Source organism: Aythya marila (genome assembly GCF_965140915.1).
Source record: "Aythya marila genome assembly, chromosome: 6".
NCBI lineage: Eukaryota > Metazoa > Chordata > Aves > Anseriformes > Anatidae > Aythya > Aythya marila.
In genome coordinates, this window is record NC_139047.1 from 3,493,597 (window position 1) to 3,518,619 (window position 25,023).

A 25,023-nucleotide genomic window follows, 5' to 3' on the forward strand; every position below is an offset into this window, starting at 1 on the left:
CTGCTGCTCTGACCAGCCTTATCCATTTTAGACAGCGTTACATAACGGCAAAATATTTTTTTAGATGGGAAAAAAAAAAATTAAAACCCTCCCTATGGTTTTAATATCCCTCTTTCATCTGTGGTTTAAAGCTGTGTCAGGTGTACAACAAAAACACCCCCTCCCCGGGGTATTTCATTTACGATTTCATTTAATAATGGAAGCATGCTTCCATCAAGCTGGGATGGGAAAGGATTAGGTAAAAAATATCGTTCTGAAATCAAGTAGCATAAGTCTAGCCTGCCTGTGTGCTCTGCAAATGAAGGAGCCATGGAAGGGCTTGCTGTTGGTCGATAATACCAAACTGATAAACTATCAGTGTTTTGTCAGGCATAATGTATGCTAAACATCTTCCTCTGCAGCTTGCCTCGACGAGAACTCTGACTGTTTTTAGACACATCTGGCACTGCAGATTTTTTTTTTTTCTACCCTGTATTTCAGTGATTTACAGGGCCTTGGCTGGGCAGAAGGATGTCAGCTGTGTGGTTTAAAATACGGTTAGAAGAGGGGATAAGATTTAAAGAGGCAGGAGGTAAAATCCGGGCCTCGTTGAGGCTAGTGGGAGAATGACCACTGAATTTAAGTGGCTTCCTGATTTCTCTGGACCTTTTTTCATCCATCTTCATTCTTATTACATTTTCCATTTCCAGAAATTGCCCTTTTTTTTTTTTTTTCCCATTCGGCTTCTTTCCAGCTTGAGGCATGGGAAAGGAAATATATTGAACTCCTCACTGCTGAGTGGGAATTTCTAACACACGGTCTGCTAAAAAACAATCCTCTCAGGTGTTGCAAAAGATTTTAACTGGGCAGATACAGAAAGCAAAGTTGTAGGCCACTGCCATCAGTTTTATGATTCATTCCTCAGGGGAGACAGGTGAATAAAACCGAGGCCAGCAAACTGAGCAGGATTCATCCTTCCAAAAGTGCAGTGCTTTGCTCAGTGCAGAGGAATGATCACAGCTGAGCAACATGCCAATAAAATGTATTTACTTTTCTGTATAATCTGAACAAAAGCAGTGACAAGCTAGGTTGAAACCATGCTTGTTAGTCAACATCAGTCAACATCATCTCTCTTGAATAGTCTTGGGCCATTCAGGGTCACGTTCTGGTAACTAAAATAACCAAGGGTTGCACAAGGGATTTGCAAGGCACGTGGTTCAAGACACCTTCAAAAGACCATGAGCAGGAGCTGGGCATTTTTACTTCAGTCTCCTGTTTTCTTACAAATGTACAGCTCTTTCTTGAGTTTCCTGGGTTAATTCTCTAGGGAACCATGTTCTTACAAGCACAGATGCTACCTTGGAAAAGAACAAAAAGGAGGGAAGGGAGCTTTTGGGTATCACTCTGAGGCTTGGAAGCACCTTACAGACATAAGACCCCCCTGAAAAAAATAAAACGGAAAAAAAAGAAGAAGAAAAAATTGCCTTTAAGAGTCAAAATGGAATATAAAGTTAGTGCAAAAATAGGGCTGTGAATAGGGCTTCAGGTTGTCAAAAGGGTTGAAGGAGACGCCCTGCAGCTAAAATAACGTTGCTTGTCCGGTCTGTCACATACCTGGGCTAACCTTTCCGTCTCCGTGCCTGCCATCAGACCTCTCTGGCAGGTTTGCCATTCATGCTCGCTCTCAGCTGTAATTTTTAGAGCTTGCTTGAAGCATGCAACCAAACACTAACCTCTTATAACATCATGCTGGCAGGCCTAAAAATAAGTCGGAGACCTTTTCAAATACTGCCTCATGCCATCCATTGATCTCAGCAGAAAACAATCCATTCAGACCTGGAGTTCCTATTGGAAATTAGGGGACAGCCTGGTAATTGGATTAGGGCGTGCTTTTATTTGCAGCAGTGTCTCAAAATGAAGCTCCTGCTTTGTTTCATTGATTGTCTGCCCGATCTTTCTGCCAGTAAAAGCCACTCACATCGCTGAAGAGACGGGGTGAGGATTGATGGAAATGCAGAATCTTGTTACATAATGTGTGTGTGTTCCCATGAATATAATCAGGTAAATACAGATGATAAGTACATCTCCGTGCAAACATGAAAATGTGCTTTGTTAATCCACGGTTAAATTGCTTAAAAGCAATTTTCATCAACATGGTACTTAAATATTGGAAGAGTCACCAGTTGCAGCAATGTGAAAATTCCTGCCAGCCACCTTCACGGGTGCCAAAGAGGGAATAGCTTGAGGCCATTGGGATGGTATGTGTGAATCTGTGGCCCTTGGAGTAAACATTATTGAAAGGCCTGGAAAGGAGAGAAAAAAGCAAGCTTGACTTACATATTTCCAGTGATGGGTCAGAAATCCTAAAGTGAGTTTAGGATTGCAGTTGCAAGGCACGTAGGGCACTACAGTGCTCCTTTTCATTAATCCCCCACAACAAATCCGCACCAAATTGGTGTTTATAGCTCTTACCCAATGTATCGTTGTCTTCCATCCTAGCCAGGCTGCATATTTAACCCCGTTATGTTTATGAAATACATCTGTAGGCAGCTTAATTCCCACGTCGTCCTTTAGACCATGCAGGAGTCACAGCTGGGAAGAGCCCCATGCCAGCCCACCCAGCCAAGTCCTGCCGGGCACTGAGAGCGCCGGCACTGTGCCTCTCCCCTTCCACCATCCCCGTGGAGGAAAACGCACCTCCTCGGTGGGCAAAGCTGCCATTGCAACCAAAATCCTTTATTTCTGCATGGGCACAAGTGGCACAGCCCCCGTCCCCGTCCCCACACACGTTCCTGGGTGAGGGAAGCACCATCCGTCACGCAGCTGTCCCCCGTGGCGGAGCCGGCCGAACGATCCAGCTCCCTCCACACATCAATATCCTTGACACCCGTCTTAAAACTCAGCTCGTGCATATCCATCTACTGCTGGAGAAGTGTCAGGAGGGTACAAATATCCTGTCACTATTTTTAGGGTTGTATCAAAAGTATTTATCAGCTTTCTGGCCCTTCATCCCATTTGTCACATCGATGCTATCCGCCAGTCAGGGAGGTGAAGTCCTTCAGCAACAGTGGCAGGTGGGTGAAACTCTAAAAGCCACGATGAACAGGATTTCAGCCATGGTTAAAGGTGACTTCTGGGGGCTGCTGTGCCTGTTGTTACAATCAGAAAGCTCCTGTTGTCGTCACCCAGCAGCAAGCTGAGTTCAGGAGGTGGTTCCTCCTCACCTTGGCTGGGTGGGAGGACTTGGGGGCTGTCTTCCTGCCACTGTGGAGCTGAGCTGAGACAGCAGTGAGAGTCCCAGCTGATTCCTGGTTACTCCACGATCTGCTGCAAGTGCCACCAGCACTCCCACACTTTCTGGTGACTCCCAGGTGCCACATCCTGCTATTCCTCCCAGTGGCAGTGTTCACAAAGTGGAGGCGATGAGAGTCTGGTCTCTCCACACACACAGTCCTGGTGGGAAGCTCTTCCAGCTCCGTGATCCCACATGGGGCAGCAGAGGAGCAGCTCTTCAATGTGCAGGTAAGGTACAGCTGCCTCACGCTCTGAAACTGGGATGCCTCCCTAGCACTGCTGTTTTTCAGAAGGCAACGTATTCAGGTTGAAACTTTGCCCACGTACCATCTGCTCCAGCCTTATCTTTCTTTGACGAGAAAGCTGAATACGTGATGTCCAGTCGGCTCTCGTGGCGTTACGTAGGGTTGTGCTTTCCATTGATATTTGCAGTTTTGGAGGTCCCAAGCAGCTCTTGCAACAGTCTCCTGCTCTTGTTCAGAAGTGGAAGATCAGCAACAAAAATCAATGCTGTCTTCGTAGCTGTAATGAGCATGTCCCACCGCCTTTTTTAGGACGGCCATAAGTTCTATCAGATGTCTGAGGCCTATTTGCAAATCCTGATTTATATTGCAGATCTTCTTCAGCCGTTTCATAGGAAATCTTGAGGTCTTGCAGTTCTGCTCTCCATGCTCCCTGTTCGCTATCAAAGGTAGAGCTGTAAGGCAGAAGACCTGCCCGTAGGCTGTATTGATAGCTAAGGCTGCCAAGTTTTGAAAATGAGTTGTTTCAGGGCTTTTTGGCCTCTTCAGGAGGATGGTTCTGAGAAAGCTCGACTTTACTGAAGGCATTGCTTTGGAGTCGCAGCAGGCTCTGTTTACTCAAAGGGGAAAAAAATGTGGAACCTTCATATGCAAATGTATGGCATTTGGAAATGTCATATAGCCGCATCTACATATAAATAAGCTGCTCTCCAGTGCTGCACTAGCAAGGCAGCTTTGATATAGAAATTGCATGGTAGCACACAAAGCAGAAGCAGCGGGACATCACTCGGTCAGCTTCGAGGAGTTTTGTTCCTTAATCACCACTTAACTAAGTTAACTAATGTTGCTCTGCCGCTTCGTGTTGGAATAGCTGCTGTCTGAGTTTGCTCTGGAGGAGACCTGGGTGTTGGTAAGTGCTGCACGACAGGGACAAGAGGGCTGGGTCCTGAGCCCGGGTACTGCCCCTGTTGCATGCACAGTGCAGAGAATCCCTTTTCTGGAGGTGCACTGAGGCAGAGGGGCAGGAAGCACAAAAAGTGCTGCTTTAGTTCTTTACAAGACCTGGCTGCCTGGCTGCTTCCCAAACGGGGAGGAAGCGGCTCCTGTGGGGGGACCTGAGTGACGGGGACATCATGCCGAAACCAAAGATTAGCTGAGTTAGCACAAAGGAGGATTTAATCTATTCTAGGAACGGTGTTAACGCAGATTTATTCAATCCTGGAACAAAAGAAGAAAGCGCAGACTGTCAGGTCCCCTCTGCCCGGGGCTTTGATACATCCCCAATAAGGCCTCGCATCGTTAAATTACATCCGCGGAAATGATGGCAGGCCCTGAGATGTGCCCTTACGGCGGCGATCTTAAAAAGTCCGGTTTGTCCCCAAAAGCATGGGGAGATTCCTTGAGGACAGCTCCCACACAGACCTTATGGGGAGCCGAAGACCTTCTCAGTTCAGTGGTGGAAAGCAGTCCCCCAAAGCCAGGCTGAGCCCGGCCCCAAACACGCAGTGATGCACTGCTCTGGGGAGCTGCTGGAGGAGGCATTCAGGTTGTCATCTCTTGACGGCCTCAAACCGAGCGTGGATGCATTTTTGCAAGTCTGCTTCTACCCAGGGCAGCCACAGGGGTAAGTGGATGAAACGTGGTGGTGGGGAGGTAGAGGACAAACCCTGGTCATTGCATCCCTGAATGAAGCAGTGGCTCCAGAGAGGACGTGTGTCTGGCATGAGCACCTGACCGCTGAGACATGAGGTTTGAAGAAGCGCCTTAGCCCACAGGGCATTTTTTCTTTTCCCCTTCAGCCTGGTTGATGCTGCAGGGTGTTCTTGTCCAGAGGGGGGAGCGGTGGAGGTTGGCATGGGCTTGTGCAGCCGTGCTGGTGTGGGGTTGCGCTGCACCTCGCGGCACAGCAGCTGCTCGTGTGGGTAGAGCCTGAAGTGCTGGGGGTCTGTGCAGTCTCTAGGATGAGGCATCTGTGCCCAGCCAGTGAATATGGATGGGCTGTGGCCAGAGAAAAACACAAAAGAAGGTTAAAAAAAAAAAAAAAAGGAAGGAAACATTCACTGGCGTCAGTGAAAGTACTCATGAATTTCTAAAGTCCCGAGATAGCTTTAACATATACATAGATATCTGCCCACAGGCTTCAAGTATTTTGTTGTCCATTTGAACATCTGTGATTATTAGTGTCTCAATTCATTAGTTTCTATTACTAATTGGCAGCAGGTCGAATAATTGTGATACACTGCTGCAAAAGACAGAGCACAGTATTTTTTTCCATGTGTATCAGGACATCTTACCATCATCTCAAATGTAAAAAGCACTAGATTATTTTTAAAAAGGAAAGTGGATGCTAGCTTATTCCAGGAAACTCATTTGCATGGGGACATTTAAAATTAATAAATTACTGTGTTGAGCAAACCTATTTTCTGCCTGAGAAAAGGAGTGAATGTAATTTAATTCATAAGGTTCCATTTCTTTTTTTTCCTCTTGGTGAAGTAGCTAATACGGGGATGGTATTTTTTTGTGTGCTTTATGCGGAAAGATTAGCTTGAAATGTGTACTTGGGTGGCTGCAGGATGCATTTAGCCTAGGGCTACAGCATACTGGTGCCAGACATTTTCCGCTGCCATTTGGTGTCTCACCTCCACCAGCTCGCAGGGAGAGTGGGCTGGTGAATCCCCTCTCAAGTGGCAGCGAGCACTTCCTCCGAAATTTCCAGTCCAACGCCTACCCAAGCATCTTTCCTTATCTTTCCTTCCATGTAAGGAGACGCTCTGTTCGCACGATGGTGAGCAACAAGGTGCTCACAAGGTTTTCGACGACAGGAACAGACTGGATCAGGATAATTAATAGGTCAGGTTGGAGCAGCTGCGACTGCAAGGCAGGGCTGTGCTGGTGGACGGCAGAACCAGGATTTCTCAGTACACGTCTTCATAGCAGGTATGGAGGAAGCCTGTTGAAGGGCTTCCTCCTTACTGCTTGAAGTTGCTGTGGGGCCTCAGTTCCTGGTGGATGATAGCAGAGGGGAAAGTAGCAGAAAGCCTGCTAAAGCAGCTCTGCGCTTTCCGACGTGACACCGTTCTCACTTCATTCCTCCTGATCTCACAGCGGCACCTTTGAATTGCAGCAGATACTGCAAATGTTGCCGAGTCCCTTTTCCCCAAAAAGAGCAGCAGATGCTTACTCTGCGAGGCCTGCAGATGAGCAGCGTGACCTGTCCCTCGGCTCAGCCGCGGGATACGGGCTCCCACCCGCAGCCAGTCACTCCAACAAACCTCAGGGCATCCTCTGCTGATGTGCCACAGGGCAGCGCTCTCTGGACCTTTATTTTGATTTCAGATAAGAATTGTCTCTCACACAGATCAGAAGAGCTTTGTTAAATAAGTTTCCAGTGCTACGCTCTAGGCAGCATCCTTTTGGGAGAGCTGCCAAGGATGTAGAAGGGGGGAGCAGACTTCCAAAAGGGGTTGAGAAGGTTAAGGATGTATATTTAACCCAAGAATCCCTTCCCCCTTTATAAATCCTCTGAAAATGTGATGTATAAGGAGTCAGCGCCTCAGTGAGAGCTTTTGGCTGCCGATGTGACTGACCTCAGCAGTATTAAAAGATTTAAATTATTAAGTCAATTCTCCTTAACCACTGTCTCCAATGAGATAGGCGTCAAAATACTTTTCACTGCACATCAGTTACCATCTCCTCCTTTATTTGGTAAAATATATGTGTATATTTGCATTTGCAGGACCTCTCTTGGTCCCGTGATGACTGTACACAAAGTGTTAACGCTGTACTTGAGCCAATATTGTATCATAGTTATCAGTTATTATTTCCATAAGCTCCACAGCCTTGTAAATGCTAATGTGAGAGTTTACAGGCTGTGGCCCTCCACTTTGCTTGCCTGAAGCCATATGGAAAGTCTCCCTGACTCAAACGTGAAGAACAACAGAATTAATAGCCCTGCACAATTGATTGTTAAGTGCCTGGCAGTCAATTGTTGGACATAAGAATCCTATTTTTGCCTAGATTTTTATCTACTTTCTCCAAAGTGGATTGCAGGGACTTACGCCTGGGAGGAATTTGCTGTGCACTTCAGGCAGTACTTCATGTAATCCTCATCAAGGGCACTAATGGATTTATTCCTTTGTCAGTGGAGCTGCTCCAAACATTCAGTTGTGTAACAGAAGCTCCACACGTCTGCCTTTTTGAGTAGTTTGGCTGCCTTGTTTTCATCACTTGCAAAGTCAGCTCCCACAGCTGGACAGCCTGCTTCATGGTTTGGTTTTCAGCCTTCACTGAGAGACTTACTTGAGAATCCTCACGGTGCACATTCAGTTTCCAAAAACCTTGAAAGGAAGGCATATAGTTAAACCAGACATTAAAATAATACAAAGCATATTTGAAACAATTCTTCCTTTTTTTTTTCTTTTTATTTTTTTAAGGAGAGGAGAGAAACAGCCCCATATGTTAAGGAATTTAGACAAGATAGCTTTAAATAATTTGTATAACTTCTCAGAAGATAATCCATCAGGAGAATGAAGATCAGTCACACCGGATAATTTCCAGGACCCAATTTCCTACCCCAGCAAAATAGGTCATCGTCTCAGCATGTCCCTGCCATCCACAAAAAAAGGTTGGAGAGCAATGTTCAACTAGGAGACTCTTCTCGTACTCAAGATGATAAGCTGCTTCAGTCTACACAAAGTAGCATCTGGCCTCAATGCATTTAAAAATAATCTGTTTTGACTAGTATATCTCATATGATAGGCTATCATGTCATGTTCTGACAGTAACAAAAGATGCGCACAATATGAAATGTCATGTTAGGCTAAAGACGCAAAAAAATGTTGCAGAAATGCAAAGATGTTGGTTTCATCACACTGGCATTTTCTGTCAGGAAAATGCTCCAAGAAAAAAGTTCCTGAATACTGTTATCTGGAGGGTGAGGGTGTTCTTCTTTCTAAAATCAAGAGGAGAAGCATTTTGAGGATTGTGGCAGGAATTACATTTGTCCGGAGACAAGAAAGATGGGCCGAGTCAGTCCAATTTTATCTTTAGGCTTTACACCTTTCTGTCTCAAATTCTGGCCATCAGAAAAACACACGAATTCGTCCTTCTGGTGCACATAGTTGCCAATCACAGTGCCGCAAGCCTGATGCTTGAGGAGTTGCTACTGAATTTAGCATTCCTGCAGCCTGGGTAGCTGTGCCTTTGGTCCGTAGCATTGCTCGGTGAGTGCGTGGCAGAAAGTGGGCAGCGTCACAGTTAGGCTCTGCTCTTTGTGGGCATGAGGCTGGTGTGGTGGAGGGGCTCCTTAGTTCGGTGGTGCTGTGATCTGATCAACGAGCATTGCCTCCAGCACTGAATGTATAACTAATCCAAAATTATAATAAGGGGGGGGTGAATTGTAATTTATTTGACTTAATGCCTAGTTTTCATTTCTTGAACTTTGTCGAGTTCTTTCATCATTCATATTTGAAGCATGTTTTCCTTCATAGCCTCCCTTTTTAGAAATGATTTACAGTTCTTGTCCCACAGTTGGTACCACCCATGTAGGCCCTGGGATGTGTTGATGACAGCTGCTGCCTCCTCGATGGCTGTGTCACTGAACAGGGCCCGGCGCCCTCAGAAATGAGAGCCGGCAGTTCAGTGTGAGGGAACTGCTAAAGCCCGTCTCAGGGTCTGGATCTCAGTTTTGAGTCTAAGAAGATGTTTCGTGCAACGAGAAAAATAACCTGTTTTGAGGTTGGGGAAAGATTTGGGGGGAATTCAAAATGTGCCCAAAGAGAAGGGGCACTTCTTAGTCTGAACTAAACGGTACCTTTATTGTGGTCTCCTTCCGAATGACTTGAGTGGCAGATTGAACTAAAAAATAAGCTTTTCCACCCTCTCTGCCTTTATGTTCAGTTTCTAACTGCTCTAGAAGAGTCAGCAGTCAAAGCAAGAGTCTACAGACAACCCATGTCTGAATTTTGTGGCTTGTTCCTAGCCAGGTGATATGTTGTGAAATGTTTCTCTTGTTCAAGCGCTAGGAAGGCCTAAGGCCATTTCATTTTAATTCAGCAAAGCATTTTTTTCCATCCTAACATTACACTGTAGGTGTAATTACAAGTTCTGTGGGATCCTAGATTTGCTTAAAAGTGTGCTAGAGACCCTTTTAAGGAAGACACGGTTTCTACCCACACGACTGTGGGAAGAGGGAAAATCGCTCCTCTCTTTCCCGGCCTACACACGGTGGAGAGCATCTGCACCCCCCTCTCAGGTCCTGGCGGATCGGGCTGGCCCGAAAATAACAATTTCCCTCACCATCTTGGAGCATGCCTTTATAAAACTGAAACCAAACGGTATCTGACTGTTTTAGTAACACTGCTGGCTAATCTGAGGGAGGGATCCTGACGCTGGCTGGTGCCGATGCACAGGCATCACGCAGATGTCGCGGTCCTTAGGAGGGAAGGACTGGAGCCCGACACACAGGCACACGCAGAGCACGCTCCTGTTCTGCAGAAAGGAAGCAAACTTCCACCAGAGGAAGACTTGAAGGAAACAAGTAGAAGCAATAGGAAAAAATGCAGGTTAGTAAGGATCCCTTACTTCTTTCTGCACTTCCCAGGACAGAATCCTAGAGTCATTAAGGTTGGAAAAGACCTCCAAGATACCCGGTCCAACCATCACCCTACCGCTGATCCCACCCACTAAGCCATGTACCTAAGCACCATGTCCAACCTTTCCTTAGACATACTTGAATGTGGACCATAGCAGAGGTCCAGCACGGGGCACTGCATGTGGATGGAGCCCAACAAGTCCTGGGACATCAGCATTTTTGGGGGTTCTCCTGGAGACCAGTGCTACTAGCTCGGTGTCTGCTTGTGCCTCCCTGGGGACCCACAGGCTGGCGTGTCTCATGGAAGCATAGGAACCAAGTCCCTTCTGTTAAATAAAAAAGGTGGAAATGCAGCACTCTTGGTTCGGTTTCTGACTTCGTGGGCTGTGCTTTTGTGTTTGCTGCAGATTTGTTCTGGAGGTTGAGAGAAAACAGCTAGGGCTGTGAAATAAAGTCTGGCATTGCTTCCTCCTATCCCTTCAACCCTATTCTTTCATCTCTCCCAAAGAGGAGAATGTTGTGCTTGATCCTGAAATGTCCTGAAAGTCTTGGAGATGAACAAGCAGTTTGTGCTCTCTAAAGGGATGTAGAGGGTGCCCTGTCATTCCTGTTTTCTGGGAGTTTGTCCTTGTCTGTCTTAACGTAAGGACAACATCACCTACTTTATTAGTGCAAGTTGTCAGAGGCTCTTAAAACTCTCCTTGGACAGCAGCAACAGGAAAGGATCTTGAGTCTTGGAGCTGCCGCACGCGCTTCCCACAGATGGGAGGATGCTGTGGCATGCCTGTGGCCGGCCAAGTGGCTGAGGAGCACGGCACGGACTGCAGCTGGGCCTTAGCACCCAGGGACTTCGTTGGGAGGGTGCAAGTGCCTCAGCTCACTAGTGTGCAAGTGGCATTTCCTTAGACATCACAAAGTTTTTCTCCTTTTTTTTAAAAAAAAAAATAATCATATCTAGATGACGCTATCACAGGAAAAGGATTGTTATTGTTTGAGATACGATAAGCACTGGTTACATGGAAAAATTTGTTTCTGGTAACTGTGAAATATTGTGATTATGACTTCTCCCAAATAGAAGAGGAGTGCATCCTAGATTATACTTCAAGCCAAAACAAGCCTTGCCTGGGGGTGAGGGGGCAATCTGTAGAGGGTAATAGAAATGATTGAGCATCTTTCATGTGCAGCTCTGTAATCAGTATGGGAATAGTCAAATTTTGTTTTTCCGGCATCTCATTTGCTGTAACTCAACAGGAATTAGCTATGCAGAAGAATGACAGAAAGCCCTGCAAAGCTTTGCGTCTGCATCAGTTTATTTTTCTCCTGCCTGAGCACCTGTTTCAAGATGCCAAACCTTGTCTTGTTTCACATAAACAACATCTTCCGCGTCTCCTCCTTTTGATTTTCCTCTCTTTCATGCGTTGTGTTCTTCACCTTGCCCTGTGCTGTCAGGTTAACGTTGCCTTCACCTCTGTTCACAGAGAATGCAAATAAACTGGAAGAAAGTGCACGAGGGATCTACATCCCCTGTCCAGAGCATTACAACGGCTTCTGCATGCACGGCAAGTGTGAGCACTCCACTAACATGCTGGAGCCGTCCTGCAGGTAACCCTTGTCCTGCTGAGGAGGGAAAGCCACACATACAGAAATACCAACTTACAAAAATACTTACTCTAGATAAACTATGGAAAATGATGGTAGCCTCGGCCCTTTTTGCTGCAAAATGGATTAGGATTTAATTATTCAGCAAAGTCCCTGCTCTATGTGGCAAAGCGGTATTGAGTTATGTGTTAGTTGATTGTAAAAACACTCGGTAACCTCCAGGTGTCTTTAAATATGTCTGAAAAAGCACAAAGTGCACAGGAAGCCACCCTGAAGGAGAGGGGTGCCCCCAGTGTGGTGGGGCAGCAAGATGGAGTTAAGGAGGTCCCCCAGGCTGGGAGGTGGCTTTGGAGGACGTCAGGGCAGGAGGAGGAGGAGTGGTGAAAGCACTGTGGCCGCTGCTGCTGTTGACCAACTTTTGCTTCTTCCTGCATGGGCTTTTTAGTGGAAACAGAGCTGAAGGGGAAAGCTGCTGCCCGTTCCTCAGAATCACAGAGGGGGGGTGCAGGGCTGCGGGACGGGAACCGGTGAGCAGCGCAGCGGGCGGCGCTGGGGTGGATGGTTGCAGCATCACCACGGGGTTTTTTATAGCAGCCAGACAAAATGTAAATGATGTATCCACTTGCAGGAACATCTAATCACATTTCATATGGAGCTTGGATGATTGCTTATCACCTCCTTAGGGGTAATCTGCATAAGGAGCCACAACGAGACGGCTTTCAGCCCTCCCCCACCTCCCCAAAGAAAGGGAGAAATCTAAAATATGTTGTGCGAGGTACTAAATGGATTCTTTTTCTGATGTGCGAGTGCTTCCATGCAGTGCTCATGAGTCCTGGTCCTTTGGGCACCTCCCAGCACAGCCTCTGTGGTTTGCACTCACAGACCTCAGTGGCACAGGACTTGGAGCCTTCCCTATGACACATCCAAGGTGGCACCAGTGCTCTTGCTGAGGACCCGCCCTGCAAAAAGAAAATGCATAAGCTCGTGCTTAAGCCACTGGTTATTGATTTATGTTTTAGATAGACTTTGTTTCAGAGTTGTTCAAAATCAGCAGGTGTAACTGGAAGAAGTATTTTTCGTTTCAGGTGCGATGCCGGCTATACTGGACAACACTGTGAAAAAAAGGACTACAGCGTTTTATATGTGGTTCCAGGTCCAGTACGATTTCAGTATGTCTTAATAGCAGCTGTGATTGGAACTATCCAGATTGCTATCATCTGTGTTGTAGTCCTCTGTATTACAAGGTCAGTATCTCTGATACTTTGCAATAGAAAAAAAAAAAGGACATTTTTTTCCTGCTTTATGCGCTGATTGTACAGATTTCTGCAGTGACAGTTGTGATAACAAATACCATTCAGTTCACCAGCAACAGGTGATATCGCCTGGTCCCACCAGCCAGAGCTCCTTTATTGTTAAGACTGCATTTTTACTTCCTTTTTTAATCAAACTTAGGTGGCGATGGTGCCTACAGCAAATGAAGGTTCCTATTTTGTATTCAGATGCTTGGACAAATATTGTTCATAGAAATAAGGGGGATATAAACACGGCAGCTGGATCAACACTTAATAAAACTAATCATATCTCCATCTGGTTTCCTCAAGGGCCCATTCCCTTAGTCCTAATCAGGCAAAGCATACAAACTTTAAAGCCTGTTTGCAATCCCATTGATTAAATGATTTCATTAGGCTTGTATACATGTTCAAAGGTACTGCACATGTTTAAGGTCTAAACTAGATGGTGGCACACCAAACCACGTGTTAAATTATTTTTTAATGAGGAGGAAGGGTTTATTTGAATGGAAACAACAGCCCCAGGGTGGCTCAGAAGGGAGGGATAAACATGGTCCCTCCACGTGTGCTTTCCCTCTGAACTTTGATCGCCTCTGGGAGGGTCGGGGGTGAGTTCTGAACGTCAGGCATTTTCAGGCTTCCCTCAGAAATCACAAGGTTAAATTCACTCAGCTGGCAGCACTGATACAGCACTCTCTTAGAAATAAATTTCTATAAAAAAAAGACAAGAAAGTAAAAGCCAGGTATCACACCTCTGTAGAAAATAAAATTTCTAATATATTTCTAATAACCTGTTGCACTACCTGGCTGGAAGACGAGTGTAGCATTTCCTCCTGGAAAAGACAAAAAAAAAATAAAAATTCATAAATCCTTCTCTGGCCTAAAGGCATAAAACGAAACCATCTGATGAAACCAAGCTGCTTTTTGGCTAAGCTGAGGCCATCAACCCAATGCTAGATGCTGGAAGAGGCAATGGGTAATATTGTGAGGGTATTTGCAGAAGTAATTCAAACAACCAAACGGGTTGTGTGGGAAGAAGGTGGTGTAGTAACTGATAATGGAAAAAATGCTCGGTGCCATTTTTTTGAGGGACTGTGGTTGTGGCACCTTCATGCAGTAAATCAAAGTGCCTCAGAGTGAAGAGTGAAGACGGGCTGTGCTGTGTGATCTGGCACTGCAATGCAAATTACCTATCACCCTGTTTTCATACATAGACGTTACCTTTTCCCATAGACTGCGTAACCAAGTTAATTTGTGATCTTTTGACTTTTCTCTGTAATGCGTGTAATTACTGCAGAGCATTCTCCAGCCCGGCATAATGATTTGAGATACATTTGCAAAAGTGTACTCTTAAGTGGCTTAAGAGAAATCCATGTGACAGGAGAGCGTTGTGGCAGCATATGCATAAGTAATTGAGTTTTTGAAGTCATCTGCTTCAGAGAACCTGCCTGGTTTGAACTCCCTGCCCTGAACTCTTGAAAATGCTAAAACCACCCTCACAGCTTCCTGGGAGAAGGCAGCGAAACTGCACGCAGTCAGAGGCCAGTACAGCCACATCCTTCGCTGCTCTTTTCAGTGCAGCTTCACCTAATTAATTTATCAAAAGAGCTCGGTGCACTGTGTCCAAGCCCTGCACTCGAGCTGCATGAGAATACCACAGCAAATTTTCTAGCTCTTGGTAAAATCTTACCAACTAAAATCTTACCTGTACGATGGTGCACATACGGGTGGCGGCCACCAGTGCGGGAAGGCCCTGATTTGGGCTTCAGGGGCTCTGCTCCTTGAGGAGCTTGGCCCCCTGGCTGCTCATCACTAGTGCCAGCAGAAGGAAGGCTCTGGGGTGCAGGAATAGGGGACCAGAGAGCAAGAGGTGCAGGGGGAAAGTGATGGAGCAGTGCGGCACGGGCCCTGCGCCAGAGGACTTTGAGCGTAGAGACAAGGCAAAGGGCAGGCAGCGACAGAAACGGAGCAGGATGGTGCACAGCGTAGGTACGGGCTGGTGTCATAACGGTTCTCAGCAGTTTTCTTTACAGCTTTGCATTTTTTAGTGCTTCCCTAACGTTTAGTCACAGCAGCTTATTTATGTGAAGGAATAACTTGATTAAAAATGAATGGGCGACGCGTTTCACCCGCTGTGAGTCGCGCAGCGAGGAGCTCGCGCTTGGGAGCAAGCCTGGGCGGAGGGCGGGTGGGCAGCCCCAGCTCTGGTGCCCCGTTCACACCGCTGTGACTGCCGGGGTCGGAAGGGAGCCCACAGAGGTCTTCTGGTAAAAGTTACGGCTGAGGAAAAGCTGTCACTCTGTTTTTAGTAAGTGGTTATTACCTCTGAAAGGCTGGTTGAATGCCAGCACCCTTCTTAAGAAACCCAGACACAGCATCCTTGTAAGTCCAGCAGCATTGCATTTAAGCAATGTGCTGTCAGAACCTGGCCCTGCTGCCTTTCCAGAGCACGTCTTTGCTTCCATCGATCGGTGCCATCGCGTATTACGCAAGGAAAACACGGGTATTTGGGGTAAGAGATGCTTTCTCATGGCCTTAATTGGAGTAATCTCTGTGTTTGCATCGATCTCTCTTAACCTCAGACTGAGTGACCATGTAGGTACCGTCAGATTTTGGGGAAGCACTTTTGGCGGCTGAAACTGCCACCAAAGGCTTTTCCCCCAGCCCCGCTTTGCTTGGCTGGGGCAGACCTGGTTCAGATCCTCATCATGGGGCCGTGGGAGGGAGCCCTGGGCACCCGGAGAGGCCGCCTGGGGACATCGGGGCCGGGAGGCTGTCAGCACGCACGGGGTGTGGGGCTGAAGGAATCAGCCCAGCGCCTGCTACCGACGGCTCCTCGCCTCGCTCAGGGAGGGTTGGCAGCCTTTTGGGGAGCAGGCAGTGACCAACGAGCTCGTGGTGAAATCACAAACCAGCCCAAGTCTGCGTTGCTTGCATAATGAAGGCTCTGCCATAACCTCTGCGAGCGGTGGGAATGCCGGCTGATTTTCCCCGTAGTCATGCTAGCAGCCTGCTTCCCTGCTTCCAGGCAAGGAAAGAGGCAAAATATAGCACACAGCGATACGGCTTCTCACGAGGGGGTGGTCCCGTTGGCTTAGACGTGCGACAAGTCAGGACAATCTGACCCATATTTCGTTAGACACTTATATAATTGCGTTTCAGCAATGGGAAATGCTTCATAAGTCCTCATGCTCTTGCTCTTACTTAGCCTTTCAGTCGGAGTCATGAAGCTATAGCATCATTTCCATTCAACGGGGGAAAAAAATAGCCCGAGCCTTTTTGATTGGAAAGGGTCACTGAAACTTTCACGGCGGTTTGCTGCTAGAGGGTGACTCGACACGGAGCTGCAGGCAAGTGCCGTGAGCTCGCATGGCACTGAGAAGGGCTGGGCACCCCCGGCGTGACCTGCAGGGCTTCACAAGGTGCTGCTGAAGGCAGCTTCGTGGCACAGAAAAGCAAGTGAGCTCAGTGCAGAGGGATTCTCCTCCGTGTCAGCGTGCTCTGGGGTGCTGCAGGGCTTCCCACCCTGCCGCTCCAGGAGGGCGTAACTCCTGCTGAGCATCAGCAGGAGACAGGAGGAGCTTGTTCCTCACCCTGTGCAAAATCCCAGCTAGGTCACCCCCGTGAGGGACTGATCCCATTGCTGGCTGGGTTTCTGTAGCTCACCATTTTCCTGCTGATCCCACAAACACAAGGAGAGCGAACATCTCAGAGGGTGTTGGTGTCGCCCTGCTGCGGTTCTGCTCGCCCGGCAGTTTCGGCTGTAACCCTTTGGCTTTCCGTCGCTTGTCACCTCCTGCGACTGTCACCAGGGGCTGGACATCCCCACGCTCTCTGTCTAAGGGTGCCTCTCCGTGGAGGGAGGCATTCCCCGGAGCCAGCGCTGCTCTGGGTGCAAGGTTGAAACATGGCCTTGCCGAGGAGCACCATGAGGTTTGGTCCCAATGCAAAAGAGCTTTGCTTTTGCAGCCATCCAGAGGAAAATAAGGCGCTGTCTGTGCAGTGCAGCTGCTGGGTGAGGAGTGTAGCATCCGCGGGGAAAGGTGCTGCTCACTCATGTCCCGAGCATGGAGCTTTTCCCTGGAAGCTGACAGTGACTGTAGATGCTCAGCTCTTCAAAAGGGCATTCAGCAGGAGCATCCACTGCTGCATCCGCTTTGTAAATACTTTCTGGGCCTGTGGTGCCGGGCAGGTGAGCGTGAGACCCTCCTACATTGTCCAACAGCACCTTGCTGAAAATAATCTCATTGTTTTAAATCATTGCCCAACTACAGCTGAGCACCACGGCACAGGAGGGGCTGTAGCGAGGAGCAGGAATCTTAAAAAGTTTCCCCTTACCAGGCTTTTGTCTATGGCTTGGTGGTTTTGTCCCCCGGCAACACGGGGTGAGGCACAGTCCCCTCGACATCCCGTCGCCTCGAGGAGGACACCCGAGGCGTGCCAGCAGGTCCCTCTTTTAGCACCCATATCCACTGTGCAGAGATGCCTTGTTGCGAACGGCGTGCTCTTACGGCTCTCTTTTCCAGGAAATGTCCCAGGAGCAACAGAATCCACAGACAGAAGCAAAACACAGGGCACTACAGTTCAGACAACACGACGAGAGCATCGACAAGGTTAATTTAAAGAGCGCATGTTTCCACAATGGCAAAACTAACTGCAGAGAGCTTGGACTACAAAATACAGTATTATAGACAAAAGATTAAGACAAGATCTACACATGTTGCCTTGCATTTGTGGTAATCTACACCAATGAGAACATGTACTACAGCTATATTTGATTATGTATGGATATATTTGAAATAGTATACATTGTCTTGATGTTTTTCTGTAATGTAAATAAACTATTTATATCACACAATATAGTTTTTTCTTTTTCATGTATTTGTTATATATAATAAATACTCAGTGATGAGAAAAAAAAATTGGCTTTCTTAAATTTGCTGTATCTCATAGCTGTGTATAGTCTTGGGCTATTGTACGTGGACACTAACAAATCTTCTTTTCTTTCTTTTTCCAGTTCTAGTGGCAATTTTGAGTCTACTGAACTCAGTAGTAGGGTTTTGAGTTGGTCCAAGATCAGCGACAATTATGGATGTGGGAAAGGTGAAGAATAATTTAACCTACATTGAGGAGGGATAAAATATTTCAGATCCGGACTCAACTACATTTCATCAGCTGCCTTCTCCCATACCATCCATCTTTACTCTCCCATAGCTTAGAGAAATCCTTGCCTTCTAAATTAAGTCCTAACTGAAGGGGAAATGGAAATTCTTGGTAACTGCTTATGGGAGTGCCGGGGGTAATGTCTCAGTTTGGGAGGGAATTAGGTGTCCGCCAAGGTGAACCCTGCGAGAATGCACTGCAGCATCTCCAACTCTGGTCACTGGAGTGAGTGAAAATTGCTTCCTACTGTTGATTGAAAATTATTAGGTTAAAAAAGTTAATAACATAATAACAGCTGAAATGCCAGCACCATTTGTACCTCATGAACATGCTGATATAATTTATTTTTTTCAAAGAGAAGGTGAAAACCACTCAGAAAATACCTTATGAATAACTTTATGGGTGACCCTACTCCATTAAATGTAATGAACTCAAATGTTGGCTATACCTCGGGAAAATAAGGGCATGCGTTTTGTCACATCCACATGATGGACAAGATGCAAAGTTATTTCCATGGTAGCTGAAACTCTCCAAACCACTTTCTTTTGGGAAGCTAATATTACTCGAGTTTGTGCTATGAATTCTGAAGATGACAGAGTGACACTGAAGGGCAGAGAGTGGGCTCTTCACTCATGCTGGATCGCATCCACGCCACTGATTGCCTGCTGGAGCACTGATCACACTGAGCAACGTAATCGAACTAAAAAACAAAGCAACTTGTAGCGTTACTCGTTGTGCTTCTCCTTCTCAAAGAGAATTTGCCTGGGCACAAACTGCTCATGACAATCATGAGGAGTATTTTTCACCGTCACCTCCATGTACGAAATTGCATCTGGGGCTCGACCAGATCTGGGGTTACCCGGGGTGATGGATCATGAGTGTGTTTCCATCTCCTGCCTTCAGCATTAGCCTGGTCACTCACAGCAGTCGCCACCAGCCCTACCGGTGACAGCCCACCCGCTGTCTGGCCTTCAGACGTGGGTGAAGCAGTATTTCTACCCCAACACGGCTTTTGGTTCCCCACCATCCCACCCCAGCCTGCTTCCAAGTGACTCCATTGCATGATGTTCACACGGGCTCAGTTTTTGTCTTGTTTTGCGGGTTTCTTGAATTTTGGAAGGTAATAAAAGGCGATTGGCAAGAGATGCTTCCCGGCACCTGGTCTGTGCTGATTGATGGGCGGGGGAGCGCGGTGCCTCGGCAGCATCAGGCTGTGCCTCTGCAGCTTCCTCCACCAGCTGAAGGCGCCGCAGCGATGGGCTGAGGATTGGGCCGGCGGGAGTGCTGCGCTGCAGCCTCCCCCCGTGCCTTGTGCTTTTCTGAGCGAGGTGTTGGAGGCCAGCCCTTGTCACAAACTCACATTTTTGAGCGGCATCCAAATGTCAGCCCCCCCACTGGGACTCTCGGCTCTGGATTGTTTGTTTCGGTCGCTTACATGAAATGCAAAATCAAATGTTAACACACACACACGGCCACGTAGCTATAGCAATAAAATTATTTCTTTTTTAAAAAAGCAATTCTTAGCCCATCCGAAAATAGCATCGCGTAGCTGGAAACAGAAATAGGAGTCCCACACCGTCTCTAGCCTTGCTGAAGTTACTGGCCCTGCATTCACCGCGTAGTGCCACATCTAATCCCTGAACAGCCCGCGTTGTAGAGGTGTTATTGGCTGCCTCCCCAGCTGCAGAGCCTGCCACAAATCCTTCACACCTCCGAAAACCAGACTGGTTTTAAGTACATGCTGCAGACTTCAGGGCAGAAAGAGGAAAGTGATGTTGTTTGTAATGCCCAGGGGACGGCTCCCACCGAGCATCAGAGACCACCTTGTGCCTCCAAAACGGAGCCCTCAGCACGCCGGTGCGGGCGTGCAGGCTGACAGCAACAGCATCTTGGGGTGTACGGGAAGCATTGGAGATCTCTGCACAAAGCGTGTGCAGAACTTGGATCAGAGAGGGTCACGAATTTGGAGACCTGGGGTTTGGTTTGCTTTTTTCCTTTCCTGAAGGGATGGCAGCATCGTAAGGACACATACACCTCCCTGAGCCGCTGGGAGCATGGGTGCATCCCTGTGGGCAAGGCAACCGAGGTCAGGGGTATCAGGCCTGGGGTAGGACTAAGTGCATCACCCCCACCACCAAAAAATAAAAAAAGGACACCGTGCACTGTGTGGAAGATGAATTATTCAGTGTACCTGGAGGTGCGTGGGTCAGCCTCTTCAGGGGTGCTCCTTAAGCTGCAAGCAAGAGAAAAAATAATGTCACAGGCACGGGGGTTAAGAATTAAACAAGAGGCAAAGCTCCAGCGTTCACCCCTCGGGCTGCAGGTGCACAAATCTGCTACTGGGAGCGTGGCACCAGGTCCCATAAATTCCACAGCAGCGTGTGGAGGTGCCACACACACCGTGCAGCCCGACTGCGGTGCAGGGCATGCAAGCCGTGCCTCCTCTTGGCCCAAAGGCCCCGCAGTCACAGCGCTCTCCCTTCCAGATGCTCACTATCCCTCCTTTCCATCCAGCGCTAGTCATGCGGCCAGTACAGGCGTATCGAAGGGAGACCGGCTACAACAGGCCACTGGCCCCTTCAGCTCGCCTTCTGCACCAGGAGAACCGGTGATTACCTCAAATAATAATCGTTAAAAATATAATAATTGAATCTTAAGGACCAGATAATGATCACTTGGGCTGTGTTCTCTTGCTGCAGCAGGCGTGAGGCAGCGCGAGCTCAGCCCCACGTGGAAAGCCCCCTTCCCTCACGGCTGGGCGAGGTGGGGGAGGAGGGGGCTCTCGCAAAAGCTTCCTCTTCAAAGCGCTCGCTCGAGCCTCTTTGAAAACAAAATGATTAAAGGCTCTCTCCCCTCTCATCCGACATCAGACACAGCTCGCTCCGCATCCTTGCTCTCACCCCTTGCTACGCGTGCCACTGCGCCGCGGCCTGGCGTGGAAGCAGGGCTCAATACCGCACAGCACAGCCCGACCACCTTCCTGTGAGCCATGGGCTGCACCCCTAGGTCTGTAGGGAAAGTGGGGCTGGGAAGGCCCACGGTTTGTCATAGTGTTGTATTTTTTTTTCTTCCAGTGACTTTAGCTGGACGTAGAGGTGGATGGAAATACTCTGGGCCACCACAACGAGGTCCCTAGGTCCAATTTGTTATTGATAATATTTTATCCAGCATTACGGGCTGGATGAGCCACAGCCTGGCCAATGGAGCCCATTGAATTCAGGTCTCTCTGGCAGGGAGACCCAAAATGCTCGTTTTTCACCCTGACAGCCACCACACGGGGGACAGGCAGGAGGCTGGGGCGCTGCTAAGACGTGTCAGAGGCAGCCACGAATCCCGGCAGCGCCTCTTCGGCCTGCCACAGTGCCTTTAGATCAGGTGGGTTTAGCTTAGTTCAGCTCCAGCTTAATTAACAGTTTTGTCCCAGCAGGAGGGCTGCTGAAAACAAAGATGCGTTTAAAAAAAAAATAAAGCAGGTTTTTGTGTTTTGGTTTGGTTTGGTTTGTGTTTTTTTTTTTACCGTATTGAATGAGAGCCACAAAGCAGTAAAATATTCCGCAGTCTCACACAGAAGCAGCCAAGGCTGCATAATAATAATAAAAAAAAAAAAAAAAAAAAGAAAAAAAAGAGAGAAAAGCAGGCGAGGACTCTGCTCTCTGATACTTACTGATGGCTTTGTCAGGGAGCAGCGAGCAGTTTTGATGGGCATCGGTGCTCGGCCCTGGCTCCATCACGAGGTGTTAAGGCGAGGAGCGGGCACGAAGCCTGGCAGCAGCTCGCAAGGCCACAGGGCAGGAGCTGTGGGGTCCTGCTCTGCACCAGCCCACCCAGATGCGGGTGTAATTACTCGGGGCAGGAGCCTGCTTCTGCGTGCGGCCGCCTGGATGCGGGGCAGGGGCAGGCTTCACGGCGAGGAGCTTCCAGCAGCGTAGGTGAGGCAGAGCCGGTTAATGTGACCTGGATTAGAGGCTATAGATAGCGCTTCCTGCATGTTTTACATTTTCAAATAAAAAGAAGCTTCTTGTTTAATGGTTAATAAAAATGATTAGCGCTCCCAGGGCACTGATTCTGACAGATGCAGAATGGCTGGAGGGACCAGCTACAAGGCACATGGGAAGATGAAACCCATTTTCTTTTTTATATTTTTTTTAATACTGTTGAGTTCGTCTCCACCAGCATTTGCAAGTTAATTTGTAATGTAATTATATGTTGCTCCTGTCACAGAAGCAAAGCGAGCGTGATGGGCCAGGGCCCGCCAGCAATGGCACAGCAAACACTTCTGCAGCAAAGGAAAGCTGCCAGCTAAGTGTGCACACACGCACGTATATACACGTATAAAATACTACGTATGTGGTGGGTATTGTACATGAAGAAAAGCCCATTCCCACTCTGAAAGCTGCCTCAGTTTTTACCTTTTTTTTTTTCCACACCGTGGAAAAATGATCTGCCACTGGCGCATCCCCAGGATGAGGATGGGGGTGACACGGGAAGGCAATGGTGCCCTCACCTCCACTGGTGTCCCCATCCCACCAGCCCAGTTTCCCCGGGGCTGAGCCCACGCCAGGGCTTGGCTCCTTTTCGGTTGTGTTGCTCGCACTGCAAGGGGAGGCTCCCTTACCTCTTGGGCTTCTCCACGGGCGGCTGCAGTGGGACTCATTTGCTTTGTTACGCACTGTTAAGGGTGCCCCGAGGTCTGTGCACGTGTGAGTCCCTCCAGCAGGAGCTGTTACTGTGATGGCTATAATCTGTCGGTCGTTTTCCCAGTGATGTGTCTCCCGTCCAGATGTCTTGCCATCCAGCTCTTAAATTTTGTGATGCCAACGCAAAACCGTCAGGAAGATGGGCTGGTCCAAGACCTGCTCCACACAGCACAGGAGAGAAGCATTCATGAAAAAAAATACTTTTTTTTTTTTTTTAATGAAAAGACAAATGCAAGAAATGGTCATAGTTGGGTAAAAATGAATTGTGCAGTGCGCAAGAGAGACACAAGATTAGGGAAGATAACGTTTTAGTTTAAGTGTTCCATCATTATTAATTCATTTGGTGCTCTTTATGATAATACCAATCATTTGGAATTCATTTGGTGTTTATGTGGATGTCATCTCGACTTCTGCAGAAATTCCAAAGTAATTCAGCATTAATGTGCTATTAAACATTGTTACCAGCCAGTACCTTCATTACTTTACCAGCACAGAATAATCTTTCTTTCCCCATTCTCTAAATTCAAACTCCAGTGTTTATTTTGCTTTTATCTTTATTAGGGTTTTAAAATGTAATGCTGCTATTTAAAAATCCTCCTTATGCTACATTACTCGTCGGGTTTTTTGATGGCACCAGAACTATGCAAATCAAGGAGGGGGTTAACAGTGATTCCTCATTCCATCTCTAAGTCACAGTATTTAAAAAAAATACTAACAAATAATAGAAAAGAAAAGAAAACTTGCATTAAAAGAGCATTAATTAGGTTTTACAGTCAAGGACACTACAAAGTCCTGACCCCGGCCAGGGCTCGGCCTCCTCCTCCTCCACCACGCGCAGCTTTGCGCAGAGCGCCGAGCCCGCTGCTGAGGGATTTTTGCACTTAATGAAAACCCCGGGAAGAATATGAATGTGTGGAGGTTAAAGGAACCTGGCAGCGCTTACTTGTCTGTCATGTCTTTAAGGATTGCCATTAAGTCATAAACGTGACAAAGATTAAAGAGTTTATTAATGTTATTAGAGACTTGAGATAAAATGCTGTGCCTTGCAGGGTCTCTCTCCCTCTCTCACTATTTAATGAAAACATTTTCATCACTTTCTGAATCTATTATACCCAATATTCATTTCAGGAGTCCTAAGATGATTTTATTTTAATTAGAGAAGATGTAGCAACCACCTGAAAGCAATACAGCTGAACACCTCGCCATGACTCCCCTCTCCCCGCTCCCGGCAGGCGAGCTGCCCCCCAGCAGCTGAGCTGCCCCGAGCCCTGGGGGACCCCAAAAGCCTGCCCCATCCCACACCCGAGCCCAGATATCTTTGTGCCAGAGCCTTCCCGGCCGGCTCAGTGCTTCCCATTCGCAACGCAGGCAGCTTGCAGATGCTCTGTCTTTTAAACTTTCCAACCAGCCCGGCTTGATTTGTTAATTTATTCTGCAACCTGATTTACTGTTAATTTATTTTGGTGAGGAAGGTAGCCCAGCTTTAAATCCCAATTAATTAAAGGGGAGGGCTTAATGCTTTCTGCTGCGCAGGAGCTTCACACCGCACCGTAACCCGTTTTAGCGCCGCACCGAAGCACTTCAGAACTTTATCACCGTTACCTAATAGAAACCCATACACCTGCAAATTAATTTCACGCACACAAAAGATTGCTCTTCGCAAATGTGCCTTTAAGAGCCGAATTTCGGCTATAGCCTTCATCACCTGCTGCTTAGCAACAGCCATGGCATCGCTGGCGGTGGGCTTGTCCTACACAAAAATGTCAAATCCAGGCTGTGCTTCTCCACCCCGCCTTGTCCAGCCCTGCAGGTGCTGCCCAGCCCCTGGTTAACAGCATCAGATTTTGTTAATTTTGTTGGTTTTTTTTTTTTTTGAGGAATGTCCAGTTTTAAGGATCTTAAAAACGTAACACTAACCCCTGGCTGTTTGGGTAATTTGAAACAGCGATGGAAAGCACGGTGCTGCTGTGACCACGATGGCAACCCCGGTGGCAACCCCGACGCACATCACCGTGAGCGCAGCTGTGCCTGAGCTGCTGCCACCTCACCACTTTGCACTGAACACCTCCAAAAAATTTATACCAAGGATTCTGCAGCACACCCAAAGCCAGAAGGGGAAGAGGCGATTATATCCAGCCCGTCCAACAGGTGTCCCGAGGCTGTTTTAT

At 47.7% G+C, this 25,023-nt stretch overlaps 1 protein-coding gene and 1 long non-coding RNA gene across 2 annotated transcripts in view; one reads left to right on the forward strand and one right to left on the reverse strand.

The window, feature by feature from the left end:
- The window catches only part of TMEFF2 (transmembrane protein with EGF like and two follistatin like domains 2), a 111,498-nt gene extending 93,262 nt beyond the window's left edge, over window positions 1-18,236 (forward strand). The window contains exons 8-11 of the mRNA XM_082763060.1: window positions 11,586-11,709; window positions 12,792-12,950; window positions 17,522-17,608; window positions 18,013-18,236. Coding sequence (XP_082619186.1) covers window positions 11,586-11,709; window positions 12,792-12,950; window positions 17,522-17,608; window positions 18,013-18,109 — 467 coding nt within the window. The 3' untranslated portion in view covers window positions 18,110-18,236. The remainder of the gene's footprint in view (window positions 1-11,585; window positions 11,710-12,791; window positions 12,951-17,521; window positions 17,609-18,012) is intronic.
- Window positions 18,237-19,396: 1,160 nt separating this feature from the next.
- On the reverse strand, window positions 19,397-23,003 carry LOC309879430. Its single transcript, XR_014317744.1, has 3 exons — window positions 22,774-23,003; window positions 20,350-20,391; window positions 19,397-19,588 (listed from the first exon to the last, which is right to left on the reverse strand). It is a non-coding gene; the product is annotated as an uncharacterized lncRNA (long non-coding RNA).
- Window positions 23,004-25,023: the final 2,020 nt, after the last annotated feature.